Source organism: Triticum urartu, chromosome 2A (genome assembly GCF_056163025.1).
Source record: "Triticum urartu cultivar PI428250 chromosome 2A, HENAU_Tu73, whole genome shotgun sequence".
NCBI classification, from domain to species: Eukaryota; Viridiplantae; Streptophyta; class Magnoliopsida; order Poales; family Poaceae; genus Triticum; species Triticum urartu.
In genome coordinates this window covers 151999992-152015620 of record NC_141874.1, presented here as the reverse complement: position 1 = coordinate 152015620, position 15629 = coordinate 151999992, and the positions used below count along the sequence as shown (strand labels likewise).

General features: G+C 45.3%; 1 protein-coding gene across 1 annotated transcript; it reads left to right on the top strand.

Moving 5' to 3' along the window:
- Positions 1 to 7699: 7699 nt before the first annotated feature.
- On the top strand, positions 7700 to 12096 carry LOC125536450 (Pentatricopeptide repeat (PPR) superfamily protein). The gene has a single exon (XM_048699679.2). It carries the CDS (start codon positions 7796 to 7798, stop codon positions 10175 to 10177), a length of 2382 nt encoding a protein of 793 aa, XP_048555636.2. The 5' UTR covers positions 7700 to 7795; the 3' UTR covers positions 10178 to 12096.
- The last annotated feature ends 3533 nt before the right edge of the window (positions 12097 to 15629 follow it).

The window sequence follows — 15629 nt, the reverse complement described above, 5'->3', positions numbered from 1 at the left end:
TAGGACTCTTCTTTGCGTGGATGGCAAGCCAGGCGGCCGGATATACTATTTCCTTTCTATGTAACCGACTTTGTACCACCCTAGTCCCCTCCGTGTCTATATAAACTGGAGGGTTTAGTCTGTAAGGGCAATCATAATCAGATAGGCTAGACTTCTAGGGTTTTAGCCATTATGATCTCGTGGTAGATCAACTCTTGTAACCCCCATACTCATCAATATTAATCTAGTAGGGCGTAGGGTTTTACCTCCATCGAGAGGGCCCGAACCTGGGTAAACATTGTGTTCCATGTCTCCTGTTACCATCAACCTCAGACGCACAGTTCGGGACCCCCTACCCGAGATCCGCCGGTTTTGACACCGACACCTGGCTCGGATGCCACTGTTGGGGAACGTAGAAATTTAAAAAAATCCTACGCACATTAAGGGGGGCTGGCCCCCAAACCCTAAACCAATTCGGTTTGGGCCTAGGGGCGCGCCACACCACTTGCCCGCTGCCCTCTTTCTCCACTGGGGCCCATTAAGGCCCATTGACTCCCCAGGGGGTTCCCGTAACCTCCCGATACTCCGGAAAATGCCCGAACTCATCCAAAACCATTCCAGTGTCCAAACATAGCCTTCCAATATATCAATCTTTATGTCTCAATCATTTTGAGACTCCTCGTCATGTTCGTGATCATATCCGGGACTCCAAACTACCTTCGGTACATCAAAACACATAAACTCATAATATCGATCGTCATCAAACGTTAAGCGTGCGGACCCTACGGGTTCAAGAACTATGTAGACATGACCGAGACTCACTTCCTGTCAATAACCAATAGCAGAACCTGGATGCTCATATTGGTTCCTACATATTCTACGAAGATCTTTATCGGTCAAACCGCATAACAACATACGTTGTTCCCTTTGTCATCGGTATGTTACTTGCCCGAGATTCGATCGTCGGTATCTCAATACATACGTTACCGACAAGTCTCTTTACTCGTTCCGTAATGCATCATCCCGTTACTAGCTCATTAGTCACATTGCTTCCAAGGCTTATAGTGATGTGCATTACCGAGAGGGCCCAGAGATACCTCTCCGACAATCGGAGTGACAAATCCTAATCTCGATCTATGCCAACTCAACAAACACCATCGGAGACACCTGTATAGCATCTTTATAGTCACCCAGTTACGTTGTTGCGTTTGATAGCACAGTAAGTGTTCCTCCGGTATTCGGGAGTTGCATAATCTCATAGTCAGAGGAACATGTATAAGTTATGAAGAAAGCAATAGCAACAAACTAGACGATCATAGTGCTAAGCTAACGGATAGGTCAAGTCAATCACATCATTATCTAATGATGTGATCCCGTTCATCAAATGACAACTCTTGTCTATGACTAGGAAACTTAACCATCTTTGATTAACGAGCTAGTCAAGTAGAGGCATACTAGTGACACTCTGTTTGTCTATGTATTCACACATGTACTAAGCTTACGGTTAATACAATTCTAGCATGAATAATAAACATTTATCATGATATAAGGAAATATAAATAATAACTTTATTATTGCCTCTAGGGCATATTTCCTTCAAGGACTCCCTAGTCCTAGTAGGATTCCACCTCCCACACGGAGTAGGAAAGGGGGGGGGGGGCGGCCCCCTTATCCTAGTCCTAATCGGCCTCCTGCCTAAGGGGGGCGCACCAGCCCCTTGTGGGCTGGTGTGCTTCCTCTTATGGCCCATAAGGCCCATAACTTCTCCCCGGGGGTTCCGATAACCTCCCGGTACTCCGGAAAAATGCCTGAACCACTCGGAACCATTTCGATGTCCAAATGCAACCTTCCAATATATGAATCTTTACCTCTCGACCATTTAGAGACTCCTCTTCATGTCTGTGATCTCATCCGGGACTCCAAACAAACTTCGGTACATCAAATCACATAACTCATAATACAAATCGTCATCGAACGTTAAGCGCGCGGACCCTACGGGTTCGAGAACTATGTAGACATGACCGAGACACATCTCTGGTCAATAACCAATAGCGGAACCTGGATGCTCATATTGGTCCCTACATATTCTACGAAGATCTTTATCGGTCAAACCGCATAACAACATACATTGTTCCCTTTGTCATCGGTATGTTACTTGCCCGAGATTCGATCGTTGGTATCATCATACCTAGTTCAATCTCGTTACCGGCAAGTCCCTTTACTCGTTCCGTAATGCATCATCCCGTGACTAACTCATTAGTCACATTGCTTGCAAGGCTCATAGTGATGTGCATTACCGAGAGGAACCGGAGATACCTCTTCGATACACGGAGTGACAAATCCTAATCTCGATCTATGCCAACTCAACAAACACCATCGGAGACACCTATAGAGCATCTTTATAATCACCTAGTTACATTGTGACGTTTGATAGCACACAAGGTGTTCCTCCGGTATTCGGGAGTTGCATAATCTCATAGTCTGAGGAACATGTATAAGTCATGAAGAAAGCAATAGCAATAAACTAAACGATCATAGTGCTAAGCTAACGGATGGGTCTTGTCCATCACATCATTCTCTAATGATGTGATCCCGTTCATCAAATGACAACACATGTCTATGGCTAGGAAACTTAACCATCTTTGATTAACGAGCTAGTCAAGTAGAGGCATGCTAGGGACACTTTGTTTGTCTATGTATTCACACATGTACTAAGTTTCTGGTTAATACAATTCTATCATGAATAATAAACATTTATCATGATATAAGGAAATATAAATAACAACTTTATTATTGCCTCTAGGGCATATTTCCTTCATAAAAATGGTAGAAACAAACTCCCATCCAGAAGCGCACCAGGGCCTTTTGTTATCACACTTGAACGTCCTAAGGTGGAGTATGCAGGAGAACGACATTCTCCACTGCAAATAGACATGGATTTAAACTCAAAATGTATTCAAGCTAAGCATTCAACTGAACAAATAGTAGCACCACAAGGCACTTGTAAATTGTAATGGAATACCATCAAATTAAGCATACAAAACATACTTTATAAACCAGGAAGTACATTATTTGATAATGGGCTATACTATCACATAGTTGAAGGGTATGGATGTTCCATCATTGACTTATATTCATCTAACGTTATGCATGTGTTCTGTTTCAACCCAATATTGTTAGCAAGCATGCATGTAGCCTCATATATGGTTATCTTGAAATTCAGATAGTGCAAGTCTGTTAGTAACAGCCGCTTCTTCTTTCCTTTCATTTATGTAGCTACATGATTGTATGTGAAAAACAGTAGGACTCTTTTTTACAGGTGAAAAATAATATAACTCTGAATAGGAGAAAAATAACAATGGTGACCACATGTATCACTTAGGTATTAGATCAATCCCATGGCATACACAGTCACGAACAACATGCGTGAAGTGAACTGGAATCTGATGTATACTCTAATTTTGCAAAACAATCAAGGGTATTAGTAGAAATACTAATGAAAATCGTACAAAACAAACATGAGAGATACAGAGATTCAGGATTGCATCCCATTGGGTGTAGCAAAGGGGCACACAGGGTGGTATGACTAAGAGAGACGATAGTGTCTGTTGATAGGGGTGACTGCACAAGTCAGAGGAAGTAGTTATAGAGGTGTTGGTGGAGTTGTACCGGCCGGCCAGGCCAGCAACGCAACACATGCAAGGAATTATTCTTCCCCATGCATGGAGACATTGGACATGGTCGTCTTGGGGCTCCTGTCAGACACCTGGGTCTCGGAGATGAGCAGGGCCTCTGCTGCGATGCCCGCCTCGGAGACGATGTGGGAATCGTGGGCGTGGATGTCGAGGAGAAGGGATCAATGAGGATGTTGTTCCATGGTGTGGACACAGTGGCCTGGCCCACGAGCGACATCAGCAGCATCAACATGATCTCCTCTGCCATGGATTACATTGTACTATCATTCATACTGGGGCTCTTCTCGAATCTCGTATGCCTGGATCTCGGAGATGAGCAAGGCCTCTGTTGTGGCGCCGGCAATAGAGATGGCATTTGTTGGGGAACGTAGTAATTTCAAAAAAATTCCTACGCACACGCAAGATCATGGTGATGCATAGCAACGAGAGGGGAGAGTGTTGTCTACGTACCCTCGTAGACCGACAGCGGAAGCGTTATGACAACACGGTTGATGTAGTCGTACGTCTTCACGGCCCGACCGATCAAGCACCGAAACTACGGCACCTCCGAGTTCTAGCACACGTTCAGCTCGATGACGATCCCTGGACTCCGATCCAGCAGAATGTCGGGGAAGAGTTCCGTCAGCACGATGGTGTGGTGACGATCTTGATGTTCTACCGTCGCAGGGCTTCGCCTAAGCACTGCTACAATATTATCGAGGATTATGGTGGAAGGGGGCACCGCACACGGCTAAGAGATCAATGATCAATTGTTGTGTCTTTGGGGTGCCCCCCTGCACCCGTATATAAAGGAGCAAGGGAGGAGGAGGCCGGCCCTAGGAGGGGGCGCGCCAAGTGCGGAGTCCTACTAGGACTCCCTAGTCCTAGTAGGATTCCACCTCCCATATGGAATAGGAAAAGAGGAAGGGAAAAGGAGAAGGAAGGAAGGGGCGCCCCCCTTCCCTAGTCCAATTCGGACCAGACCAAGGGGAGGGGTGCGGCCACCCTTGAGGCCCTTTTCCTTCTTTCCCGTATGGCCCAATAAGGCCCAATACGTATTCCCATAACTCTCCGGTACTTCGAAAAATACCTGAATCACTCGGAACCTTTCCGATGTCCGAATATAGTCGTCCAATATATCGATCTTTACGTCTTGACCATTTCGAGACTCCTCGTCATGTCCCCGATCTCATCCGGGACTCCGAACTTCTTCGGTACATCAAAACTCATAAACTCATAATATAACTGTCATCGAAACCTTAAGCGTGCGGACCCTACGGGTTCGAGAACAATGTAGACATGACCAAGACACATCTCCGGTCAATAACCAATAGCGGAACCTGGATGCTCATATTGGCTCCCACATATTCTACGAAGATCTTTATCGGTCAGACCGCATAACAACATACGTTGTTCCCTTTGTCATCGGTATGTTACTTGCCCGAGATTCGATCGTCGGTATCTCAATACCTAGTTCAATCTCGTTACCGGCAAGTCTTTTTACTCGTTCCATAATACATCATCCTGCAACTAACTCATAAGTTGCAATGCTTGCAAGGCTTAAGTGATGTGCATTACCGAGAGGGCCCAGAGATACCTCTCCGACAATCGGAGTGACAAATCCTAATCTCGAAATACGCCAACCCAACAAGTACCTTCAGAGACACCTGTAGAGCACCTTTATAATCACCCAGTTACGTTGTGACGTTTGGTGGCACACAAAGTGTTCCTCTGGTAAACGGGAGTTGCATAATCTCATAGTCATAGGAACATGTATAAGTCATGAAGAAAGCAATAGCAACAAACTAAACGATCAAGTGCTATGCTAATGGAATGGGTCAAGTCAATCACATCATTCTCCTAATGATGTGATCCCGTTAATCAAATGATAACTCATGTCTATGGTTAGGAAACATAACCATCTTTGATCAACGAGCTAGTCAAGTAGAGGCATACTAGTGACACTCTGTTTGTCTATGTATTCACACATGTATTATGTTTCCGGTTAATACAATTCTAGCATGAATAATAAACATTTATCATGATATAAGGAAATAAATAATAACTTTATTATTGCCTCTAGGGCATATTTCCTTCAGCATTGGCATGGATGTCGAGGAGGGAGGGCTCGATGAGGATGCCGCGTAATAGCGTGAAAACACAACGGTCGTGACCCATGAGCACTGCTGGCAGCATCAGCAGAATCTCCGACATGGATTACATCGTACAATCATCAAGTGGGCATGAGCATGGCTATCGATCAACTATTCCAATCTCAGGTGGTAGGTACACACGTCGCGAATAGATGTAGATGATGTAGGTGTTTTCATGGTGGCCAAAGGTTTGACACAAGACTACAGGAGCTGCCTTGTCCTAGCAAGATATCAAGTATAGTGGGACGAGGGAGTGGAAGGGGACTATTTTAACTTGAAGGCTTGAAGGCAAGTTCAGTGGTTGATTAATAAAAGATGAAGGGAACCGTCGGGGTTAGATCACACTGTTCAATACATTGATCAAACGAAGAGACGGAAGGAAATCATCATCAATGGCTTTTGATTTGTTGTGTGAGTGGAATTTAAGAAGATGAATAGGAAGGGCAGTAATGAAAGAGATGGCGTACAACCTAGCCACAAAGAAATTGAATCAAAGGGGAGGCAGAGACAGATCTAACACGAGACGGTGAGAGCCAAAGAGGAGATGTGGACGCATGATAAAGGAACCTGCTGACGTAGCACAAGATGAGGTGGATAGGCCGCATGTCAAGATAAATAGGTTAGTGGGGGTCAATCTCTTAGGTATATAGGGTACTCACAATTTCATTAGAAAAATGTTAACAAAAATGAATTTCTTTCACAATTTCAGAAAAAGATTGCGAATTCAAAAAATATGGTCAGAAAATGTAAAAAGAATAAAAAAAATAAAAAAATGAAAAACAAAAGGAGTAGGAAAAATTAACATCGAAAAAAATGAAAATGATAAAAGAAAGAAAATAATGAACATGAAAAAAGAGAAAAAAACCGAAAGGAAAAAACAAAACAAAAAGAAGAAAAACCTGGTCTAGGAAGGTTTTATAATCTTCACAAAACCAGAAAGGAGCTACCCAGCGACCTGCGCGCCAAATAGAATTGGCCATAAATCAGAGCGCAACTCCGAATTCCATTTATTATTAATTTTGGCCCAGCAGGACTGAACTGAACAACGGAGCGATTCTCTCGTTCCAAATCCCCAAGTTCCACCCCCATGAGCCCTCCTCCCCCATATCCGACGGATCCTATTTGGCGCATAGGTTGTTGTGGAGCGACCTAGTGCATACCCCCTCCTTGATTGTTTGCACAGTGGGGCGACCCATACTTCAGAGTTTCATGTGTGTTCTCTCACCGGTTTTGTGAAGGTCCTAGAACCTTCCCTTAACCAGGATTTTTTTGTTCTAATTTTTCTTTTCTCTCCTTTTCTTATTTACGTTTCACCCTTTTGTGAAAATTTCCTTTCAATTTTGCAAATACTTTTTGTTCATCAAATTCAAAAAATGTTCATCATTTTAAAAAAAATGTTCACCAATTTAAAAAAAAATCATCGGATTTAAAAAGTGTTCATCAAATTTAAAATTTCTTCATCAAATAAAAAAAATGCTCATTGAATTTAAAATTTATTCATCCATTTATCAAAAAGCATTCTTGAATACAATATTTGTTCATCAAGTTCAGAAAATGTTCATCGGATTCAAAATGTGTTCATCAAATATAAAAACATGTTCATGATTATTAAAATAATCTCATAAAAATAATAACAAAATCATTAAAATTCAAAAATGTTCATTCTTTTGAAATCGTGATTTTTTGAATTCAAGAGTTTTTTTTGAATTCGGTGAACATTTTTGTTGAATCATTGAACGTCTTTTGAAAGCCAGAACTTTTTTTGAAATCTCAAAGAAAAAAACAGGGGCACCTCGACCCCACATGTGTCGGCGAGCGTAGGGGATCGGGGGTGTGCGCGCGCGGCCGGTTTCCGGCGCGCTGTTCGCCGAATAGGAGATCCCCCCCATATCCGGTCCTCTTCTCCACGAGCGGCCGTGCCCGTGCCAGCCAGCGACCCCTTCACCGGCCATAACCCCTAAACCCCAGCCAACGGCAACCCCGCCCGCCATGGTCGAAACGGTCGCCTTCCCGCTCCCGCTCCGGGCGCCCGCGCCGCCGCCTCCCACCTCCAAGACCTTCCGCCACCAACCCCCCGTGCTCTCCCCTCTCCGACTCTTCTCCCCCACCTCCCTCCTCTCCTCACACCCCACCCCCACCTCCTCCTCCCGCACGCCGCGCCTCGGCCGCCCGCACGACCCTAATCACCAGGGCGGCCGAGGCAGCGGGCAGCCATGGAACCTGCCGCCCTCCCTCTCCCTCCCCGCGCGGCGCGCGCTCCTCTCCCTCCTGTCCGACCCGGACTCCGCGCGCGACATTCTCTCCGCGCTCCCAACCTCCGAGCTCGCCTCCGTGCTCAACGCCCTCGCTTCCCGCGGCCGACCCGGCGTCGCGCTCGCTGCTCTCCACGCTGCGCGGGACCTCCACGGCCTGCACGTCCTCCAACATCCCCGCGTGCTCCCCGCAGCCGTCCGCGTCCTCGCGCGCGCCGGCCGCCTCGCCGACGCCTCCGCGCTCCTCAACGCTGCGCCGGAACCCGACGCCAGCGCTTACACGGCTCTCGTGTCAGCGTTCTCCCGGGCCAGCCGGTTCCGGGACGCGGTCGCCGTGTTCCGCCGTATGGTGGCTAACGGCATTCAGCCCGCCATCGTCACCTACAATGTCGTGCTCCATGTGTACTCCAAGATTGCCGTTCCGTGGAAGGATGTGCTGGCACTCGTGGACTCCATGAAGAACGACGGGATTCCGCTGGACAGGTATACATATAACACGCTCATTAGCTGTTGCCGGCGTGGTGCACTCTATAAGGAGGCAGCGAAAGTGTTCGACGAAATGAGGGCTGCTGGGTTCGAACCTGACAAGGTCACATTCAATTCGCTGCTTGATGTGTATGGCAAGGCACGGATGCATGATGAGGCAATTGGGGTGCTCAAGGAGATGGAGCTTGGGGGCTGTCCACCCAGTGTGGTAACCTACAACTCGCTAATTTCGTCCTATGTAAAGGATGGGTTGTTGAAAGAGGCAGCAGAGCTCAAAGAGGAGATGGAGCTTAAGGGAATTCAGCCGGATGTCATTACATACACGACGCTGATTTCTGGTCTTGACAGGGCTGGCAAAATTGATGCAGCAATCGGGACGTGTGATGAAATGTTGAGGAATGGATGTAAGCCAAACTTGTGCACGTACAATGCATTGATCAAGCTGCATGGGGTGAGGGGAAAGTTCCCAGAGATGATGGTTGTCTTCGACGATCTCAGGTCTGCTGGATTTGTGCCAGATGTTGTGACCTGGAACACACTCTTGGCGGTATTTGGTCAAAATGGTTTAGATTCCGAGGTGTCTGGGGTATTCAAGGAGATGAAGAAATCTGGTTATGTTCCTGAGCGGGACACATATGTTTCACTCATTAGTTCATATAGTCGGTGTGGCTTGTTTGACCAATCAATGGAGATATACAAGAGGATGATTGAAGCCGGTATATATCCTGACATATCAACATATAACGCTGTTCTATCTGCACTAGCTCGTGGTGGGCGTTGGGAGCAGGCAGAAAAGTTGTTTGCTGAGATGGAGAATCTGGATTGTAGGCCAGATGAGCTTAGTTACTCTTCACTGCTTCATGCATATGCTAATGCAAAAAAGCTGGACAAAATGAAAGCTTTGTCAGAAGATATATATGCAGAGAAGATAGAGTCACACCACGGGCTGGTGAAAACATTGGTATTGGTCAACAGCAAAGTTAATAACTTATCCGAAACAGAGAAGGCGTTCCTGGAACTTAGGAAGAGGCGGTGCTCTCTGGATATTAACGTCCTAAATGCAATGATTTCCGTATATGGGAAAAATAGGATGGTTAAGAAAGTGGAGGAGATTCTTTCACTCATGAAGGGAAGTTCTATCAACCTCAGCACCGCAACATACAATAGCTTGATGCATATGTATTCTCGATTAGGTGATTGTGAAAAGTGCGAAAATATCCTCACTGAGATCAAGTCAAGTGGTGCACGTCCGGATCGATATTCTTATAACACAATGATCTATGCATATGGAAGAAAAGGGCAGATGAAAGAAGCCTCAAGATTGTTTTCTGAGATGAAATCTTCAGGCCTGGTACCAGATATTGTAACATACAATATCTTTGTTAAGAGTTATGTGGCCAACTCAATGTTTGAAGAGGCTATTGATTTAGTACGTTATATGGTTACTCATGGTTGCAAGCCCAATGAGAGAACTTACAATTCAATACTGCAGGAGTACTGTAGGCATGATAAGATAGCAGATGCCAAATCATTCCTTAGCAACCTTCCTCAGCTTCATCCTGGAATATCCAAACAAGAACAACAAAGACTGCTAGAACTGTTGGCTAGGCACACTTCAAGAGATAGAGGTTGAACATCAAACCTTGTTTGTATTTGTGATACGACAAGTAGACATGACTGTTTTCTTAGTTATCCTTGGCAAACATGGACTTCATAGTGGATATGTACATATTACATTTCTCTAAAGAAATATTGAGAGAAACCAGTAAGATGCATTTAGTTTTCTCTGCTTAATTAATTTGCTGAAAACTCATGTTTGTACATCCTCCAACCACATACGATCTGCTGGTAGTTTTCCTAACCAGTACATACACAGATTCATCTGTTTCCTAATCCGGTGAGGTCATACTAATTATTTTAATGTATGTAGTCAAGGTAAAGAGGTTCATATGATATATTTCTGAATGGAAGAAATATCTGTCATTTTCATTTGTGTGGTTGCATTGTATGCACTATCACCTAAGTTACTAAGCTCCCTTGATTTTGAGGCTCCTGGTGCATCGTGGTATTTAGAGTCAGTTGTGGGCTCGGTTTTGAGGCTGTGTTTTGGTCGTTAGCTGTATATGGGCCTACTCGGTGGTGAGTCGTGGCGGTTCGTGTGAGCCTTTTGCCCTATGTGTCAGGTGCGTGTGTCTGCTCTCTCGCTGCTTTATTGGTTTTGTGTGCGGTGGCGGCTGGGCGGGTGTGTTCTTTGTCGGTTCACAGAGGTTCACAGAGAGGGCAGCGCTGTTCTCTGTGTTCGCTGGTTCTGCTGCTGGGGGCTTCGTCTTTCGCATCGGTCTTAACTGGTCTTCTAGGTGGGTAGGGGTGTTGACAGCGGCGGCTGGTTACGGGGCTTCATCGAGCTATTCGTGTTCCTCCGCTGCATCTGAGGCTTTGATTTTGTTCCTCTCCATTTTTGTTTCCTTATGTCTTGATTGTTGCGTTGATTGTGTAATGCTGTATCCGTGCTGTCCTTGGTCGGGGGCGTGCTTCTTTGTTTCTGGTGACTTGGTCCCATGATGAATATTCCCGATGGGATTTGTTACAGACTATCTTGAATGTAGTAGCCTTGTGGTATTTCAAGCTTTAATTACATGCTTAAGTTACCAAACTGCTTGATGTGCATTCATATTTTGTATATTACGTATTTGTTTAGCCTACAAGAAAGTACCTGGTACTTAACAAACAGATGCTAGAATATGTAGGGTCCAGAAAAGGTTAACTGTTTTTCAGTCTTTAAATGAATGGAAAACAAGTCATGAACAAATAGCAAGATGTTGTTGTACTGCCGTATCAAGTGCATCTGGAGCCCATAGAAGGTGGAGCTTCAAGAAGACCAGAAAGCAATCTCAGTGTAGCATTTGGAGTACCAACTAATCTCAGTGTAGCATCTGACAGGAGAATAATGGATGTATTAGCCTATGGCTGTTCTTTTGTGTAACAAACGTGTTGTGCAGTGTAGTGCTTGATAAATTTTGCCTCAAGCGACAAGACTTAAATTAGTTATGTGTTCTGCAGGAACTATCCATGTATAAGTGAGGATTTTCCTCAAGTTATGTGTCATGATTAGGTTATCCAAGTATTTGATTACCAAATAGGCTTGGCTGTTTTCATATTTTTCTAATTTTTGAATGGGATGTAGAATTTTCATTCTCATTCTATCATATTTCTAATTGGAAGATGGATGGTTTCTACATAATTCGAAGGTTGTTTATTTGCAAGTTAAGAAAGATGGGCTAATAATGTTTGAGGTAAGGTAGGATAGATGTGGCTGTAGTTCTGCATTTATCTACAAGGTAAGAAACATGAGGAAATCAATTAAACTTGGGATTATGGCTCATCTTCTGTAAGAATTCAAATGGGAAAAACATGTTTCTCATAGTGATGTTTACCCCTTCTAAATGCAGGTGATTCCACTTATTCAACAGAAGTAGAAGTAGAGTAATTAATTTGCCCTATACACCAATTTTTTTATGCAGAGATATATTTTATCTTGCCCCTTCTCTGAACTAATATATTGTTGGTATAAAAAAACTGATTGGTAAGTGACATGGATGAGGCAGAATTGGTTCTTTTCGGATAATTGGGTTACAGTATTTCTTGAGCCAGGCACAGTTCCAGAGCAGTTACCTATCATTTTTTGCCAGGCACAATCATCGTAAGAGATTTTTTCTCCCTATGAAAGCCTATTGTCTCCAATTGATTTGGTTAGGCCTTCCAGTACCTAGAAACTGTGAGCCTAAGGTTGGATTGGTCTTTGTAATCTTTCTTTCTTACATGATGTTTGCTTTGTTGTACCTCATGATTTTTCATTTGCTAATGACGCAGGTAGAAAATATCAATTCTGACTGCTGGAGAAGGTTCTGTTGTTGAAATATCTTCTTTGGTGATGTAGCTCATCGGTTAGTTGGTAAACCTGCTTATGTTTTGGCTTCTGAAAAATATGCTTTGCTCTACCGTGCCTGTAGAAACTCTGGTTTGATTGGGAGGAGTTATGTTGTGGATGTCGTTGTATTATGGTATTCTTTCCGTGGCTGTCGGCGTTCTAGGAACGGGGGTCCCCAGACTTGCCTGCCTGCGGCCTGCGGCGTGGCTCGGGTAGGAGGCCAGCGCGGCCCATCTTCATCAGCCCAAGCTCAAGACCCTCGTGAGGGGCCAAGCCTCGCGGGGCGGATGACAGGAAGCTTCCTCAGAGGCAGCCTCATCAGGCAGGCTCGCGAGGAGGCGGAGAGAACAATGCAGGGGTACCTCGCGAGGATCCCATGACGCAAGCCATGCCGATCGAGACCAGGCGGGCGCCGGCCTGTGCAGTGTCCTTGTTTTCCCCTTTGGTGCAAAGGGAGCAAGCATAGGTCAAGGTATCAGGCAAAGGTTGTCATTGCGGTGCAACGAGACCAAGACCAGCCGGACGGCCGGATGGAGGTCACCGTGGAGCCCAAGACGGCGTCAACACCAGTGCTTTTGGAGCCGAACACCACCTTTGGTCAGGATAACTTGTACCACTAGATAATACCCCGCGCGTTGCGGCGGGAATTTGTAGCAATGAATTTTTTTGAACAAAATACCAAATATATTATATGCATGTGACAACAAATAATGTACTAATGCAGAAATGTCATGTATGAATTCTCATCACATCAAATGATGTTTCGACCATTTAGAAAAAAAAATCAAGCCACCTAAAAAGGTAAATAATAACAGCTTATAACCACCTAAAAATGATAATTAATAACAACTTAACCTTTTGGGTATACCTGTGGTTAGGCTGAAAGGTTTCAATTTCGTAAAATCATCTAAACCAATAAGATGTTCACAAAAGTCATTACAATCTTGGCCGTATTTACATATCACACATATTACAGATTTTTTGAATTACATAACAATAAAATGAGTATCTTACATTTGTCGATCTTCTGTACATGCATGAGAAGAATTTGACGGTAACTAAATGTTCTTTCTGAAGTACGATCCGAAAGCTCCAAACTTGAATGTTTCGGATAGACATGACCTAGAGCCCTCAAATGAGAAATAATAAAAAATCAGTGTATCAAGTTTTTCTCCACCTCGAATTCTGTTTGAATACTCCTGAAAATATTAGATGGATACCATATGAAACAAAAAAAATAATAAAATGCTACCGGTTTCTGTTTTTTTTGGAGAAAAGGGATCACACTTGAAACCAAAACTTTGCTAACTTAGCGACTTGTGTCTTCTTAATTTTTTTAATTGTTACTCCTTATGCCTGCTATGATATGACACTTCAAACTAAAAACTGCAGTTCGCGCTTTGCTGACAAATAAATAAATAATAATGCTTCGAGATAAGATAATCAAATGGGTTGGGCTGTGTGAAGTAAGTAACCATCAGAAGCTAATAGAGACCGATCCGTAGAGAAGGATAAGGATAAGACGTACATACAGTAGTAGTGGGAAGGATAAGGAGTCGCTCATTGTTCTGCTGTGGCGCAGGTGTCCGGATCAGCATGCACCGGCGGCTGTGCAGCCGATGTGGAGGTAGCCCATGTTGGCCGCGGCTAGTTGCTGGATAGCAGCACGGTCCAGATTCTTGAGGTCATCCTCTCGTCGCAGATCTGCAGCCCTGCGCCCCTGCCCGACGCCGCACCAGTGGCTGGTCTGATTCCGGTGGAACCGACCAGAACCAATCTCCCCAACGGCGTCGGAGCTCCCTTGGCCAGAATAGAGTCAGAGACGAAAGGTAAGGACCATGTCTCCACGGCAGTCATCTCGACTAAACACACGGGATATGGGAGATTGTAGGAAAAAATGACTTGAAGATCAGAGAAATGAATCTGGTACAGAGAGAGGGAGGGAAAGGTCACTGCACAGGGAGCACCCATCTGTCCCCAACCAAACCTCGCAATCTTCGCTACTTCATCGCTTCGCTCAAGCATAGCCGCTCATACCATGGAAGAGAGATATTTGTAGAGCGGGGGAGAAGAAGGATCGTGAAGGGGAAGAGATTGGGCGGGGGATAGGAATGGCCATGAGGACGCGGATGGCCCGGCGGAGGAGTAGTGGGGAGTCGAGGATAAGAGGCGATGCGTCATCGGTTATAGAACAACAGGAACACGTCGACGGGCGGAACTGTCGCTGGAGATCCTTCGCTACTCTAGCTATTTATATTGGAGGGGTTGTGGGGAGTCAGGATAAGAGGCGATGCATCATCGGTTACAGACCAACATGAAGATGAGCCAATACTAAATTAAATCACACCATTTACTTCAAAAAATCATACCATTAACTGAAACAGAGAAAAAATGAATTGCTGACATGGGTGGGTTGCTGATGTGGAAAGTTGCTGATGTGGATATGCTGCATGTTAAGATAAATAAATTAGTGGGGATGAACTTCTTAAGTATATAGGATATGTTCCCCTTCAAAATAGTCAAGTGTTGGCGCCCTTCCCGCTCATCATTTGGGGAGAGGCACAGGGCCTCTATAAATAGAGCGAGTCTTCACAAAGGAGGGGAGAGAGAGAATCACCAGCTCAAGAACACCCCTCGCGAGGCTGTTCTTCCCTTGTACTGTTCCTCATCAGCCCTAAAGGCAATCCACCACACCACACACTGAAGTAGGGTATTACACCACAACGATGGCCCAAACCAGTATAAACCCCGTGTCTCTTGTGTTATTCATCATTTTCATCTTAGTTCGCACGAGAGGATCAAACGCAGATCGGTAGGAGAGAGATCTTCGCGCGCACCCCAGTGTTCGAACCTCAAGGGTCTGCCGGAACCCAAAATCCGACATTTGGCGCGCCAGGTAGGGGTGCGCCGGAACCTTTCTTCCATTGTTCTCGTGTGACCTTCCGTGGTGTCCATGGTTGACGCTCGTCGGGCTCGCACCGAGCGCCGGGCTGCTCGCGCCACTCGCGTCGCCCAGACAGCCCTCGTCAGCGGCCCCCCTCGTCGTTCCCCGTCGCCCGCCGCCAACGCCGCCACCAGCCCGGCAGGGAACGAGCAGCAGGCCTCGCCCCGGCATCCTTCGGTGCGGCGGGATGGCCGCACCGCCACCCCGTCGCTG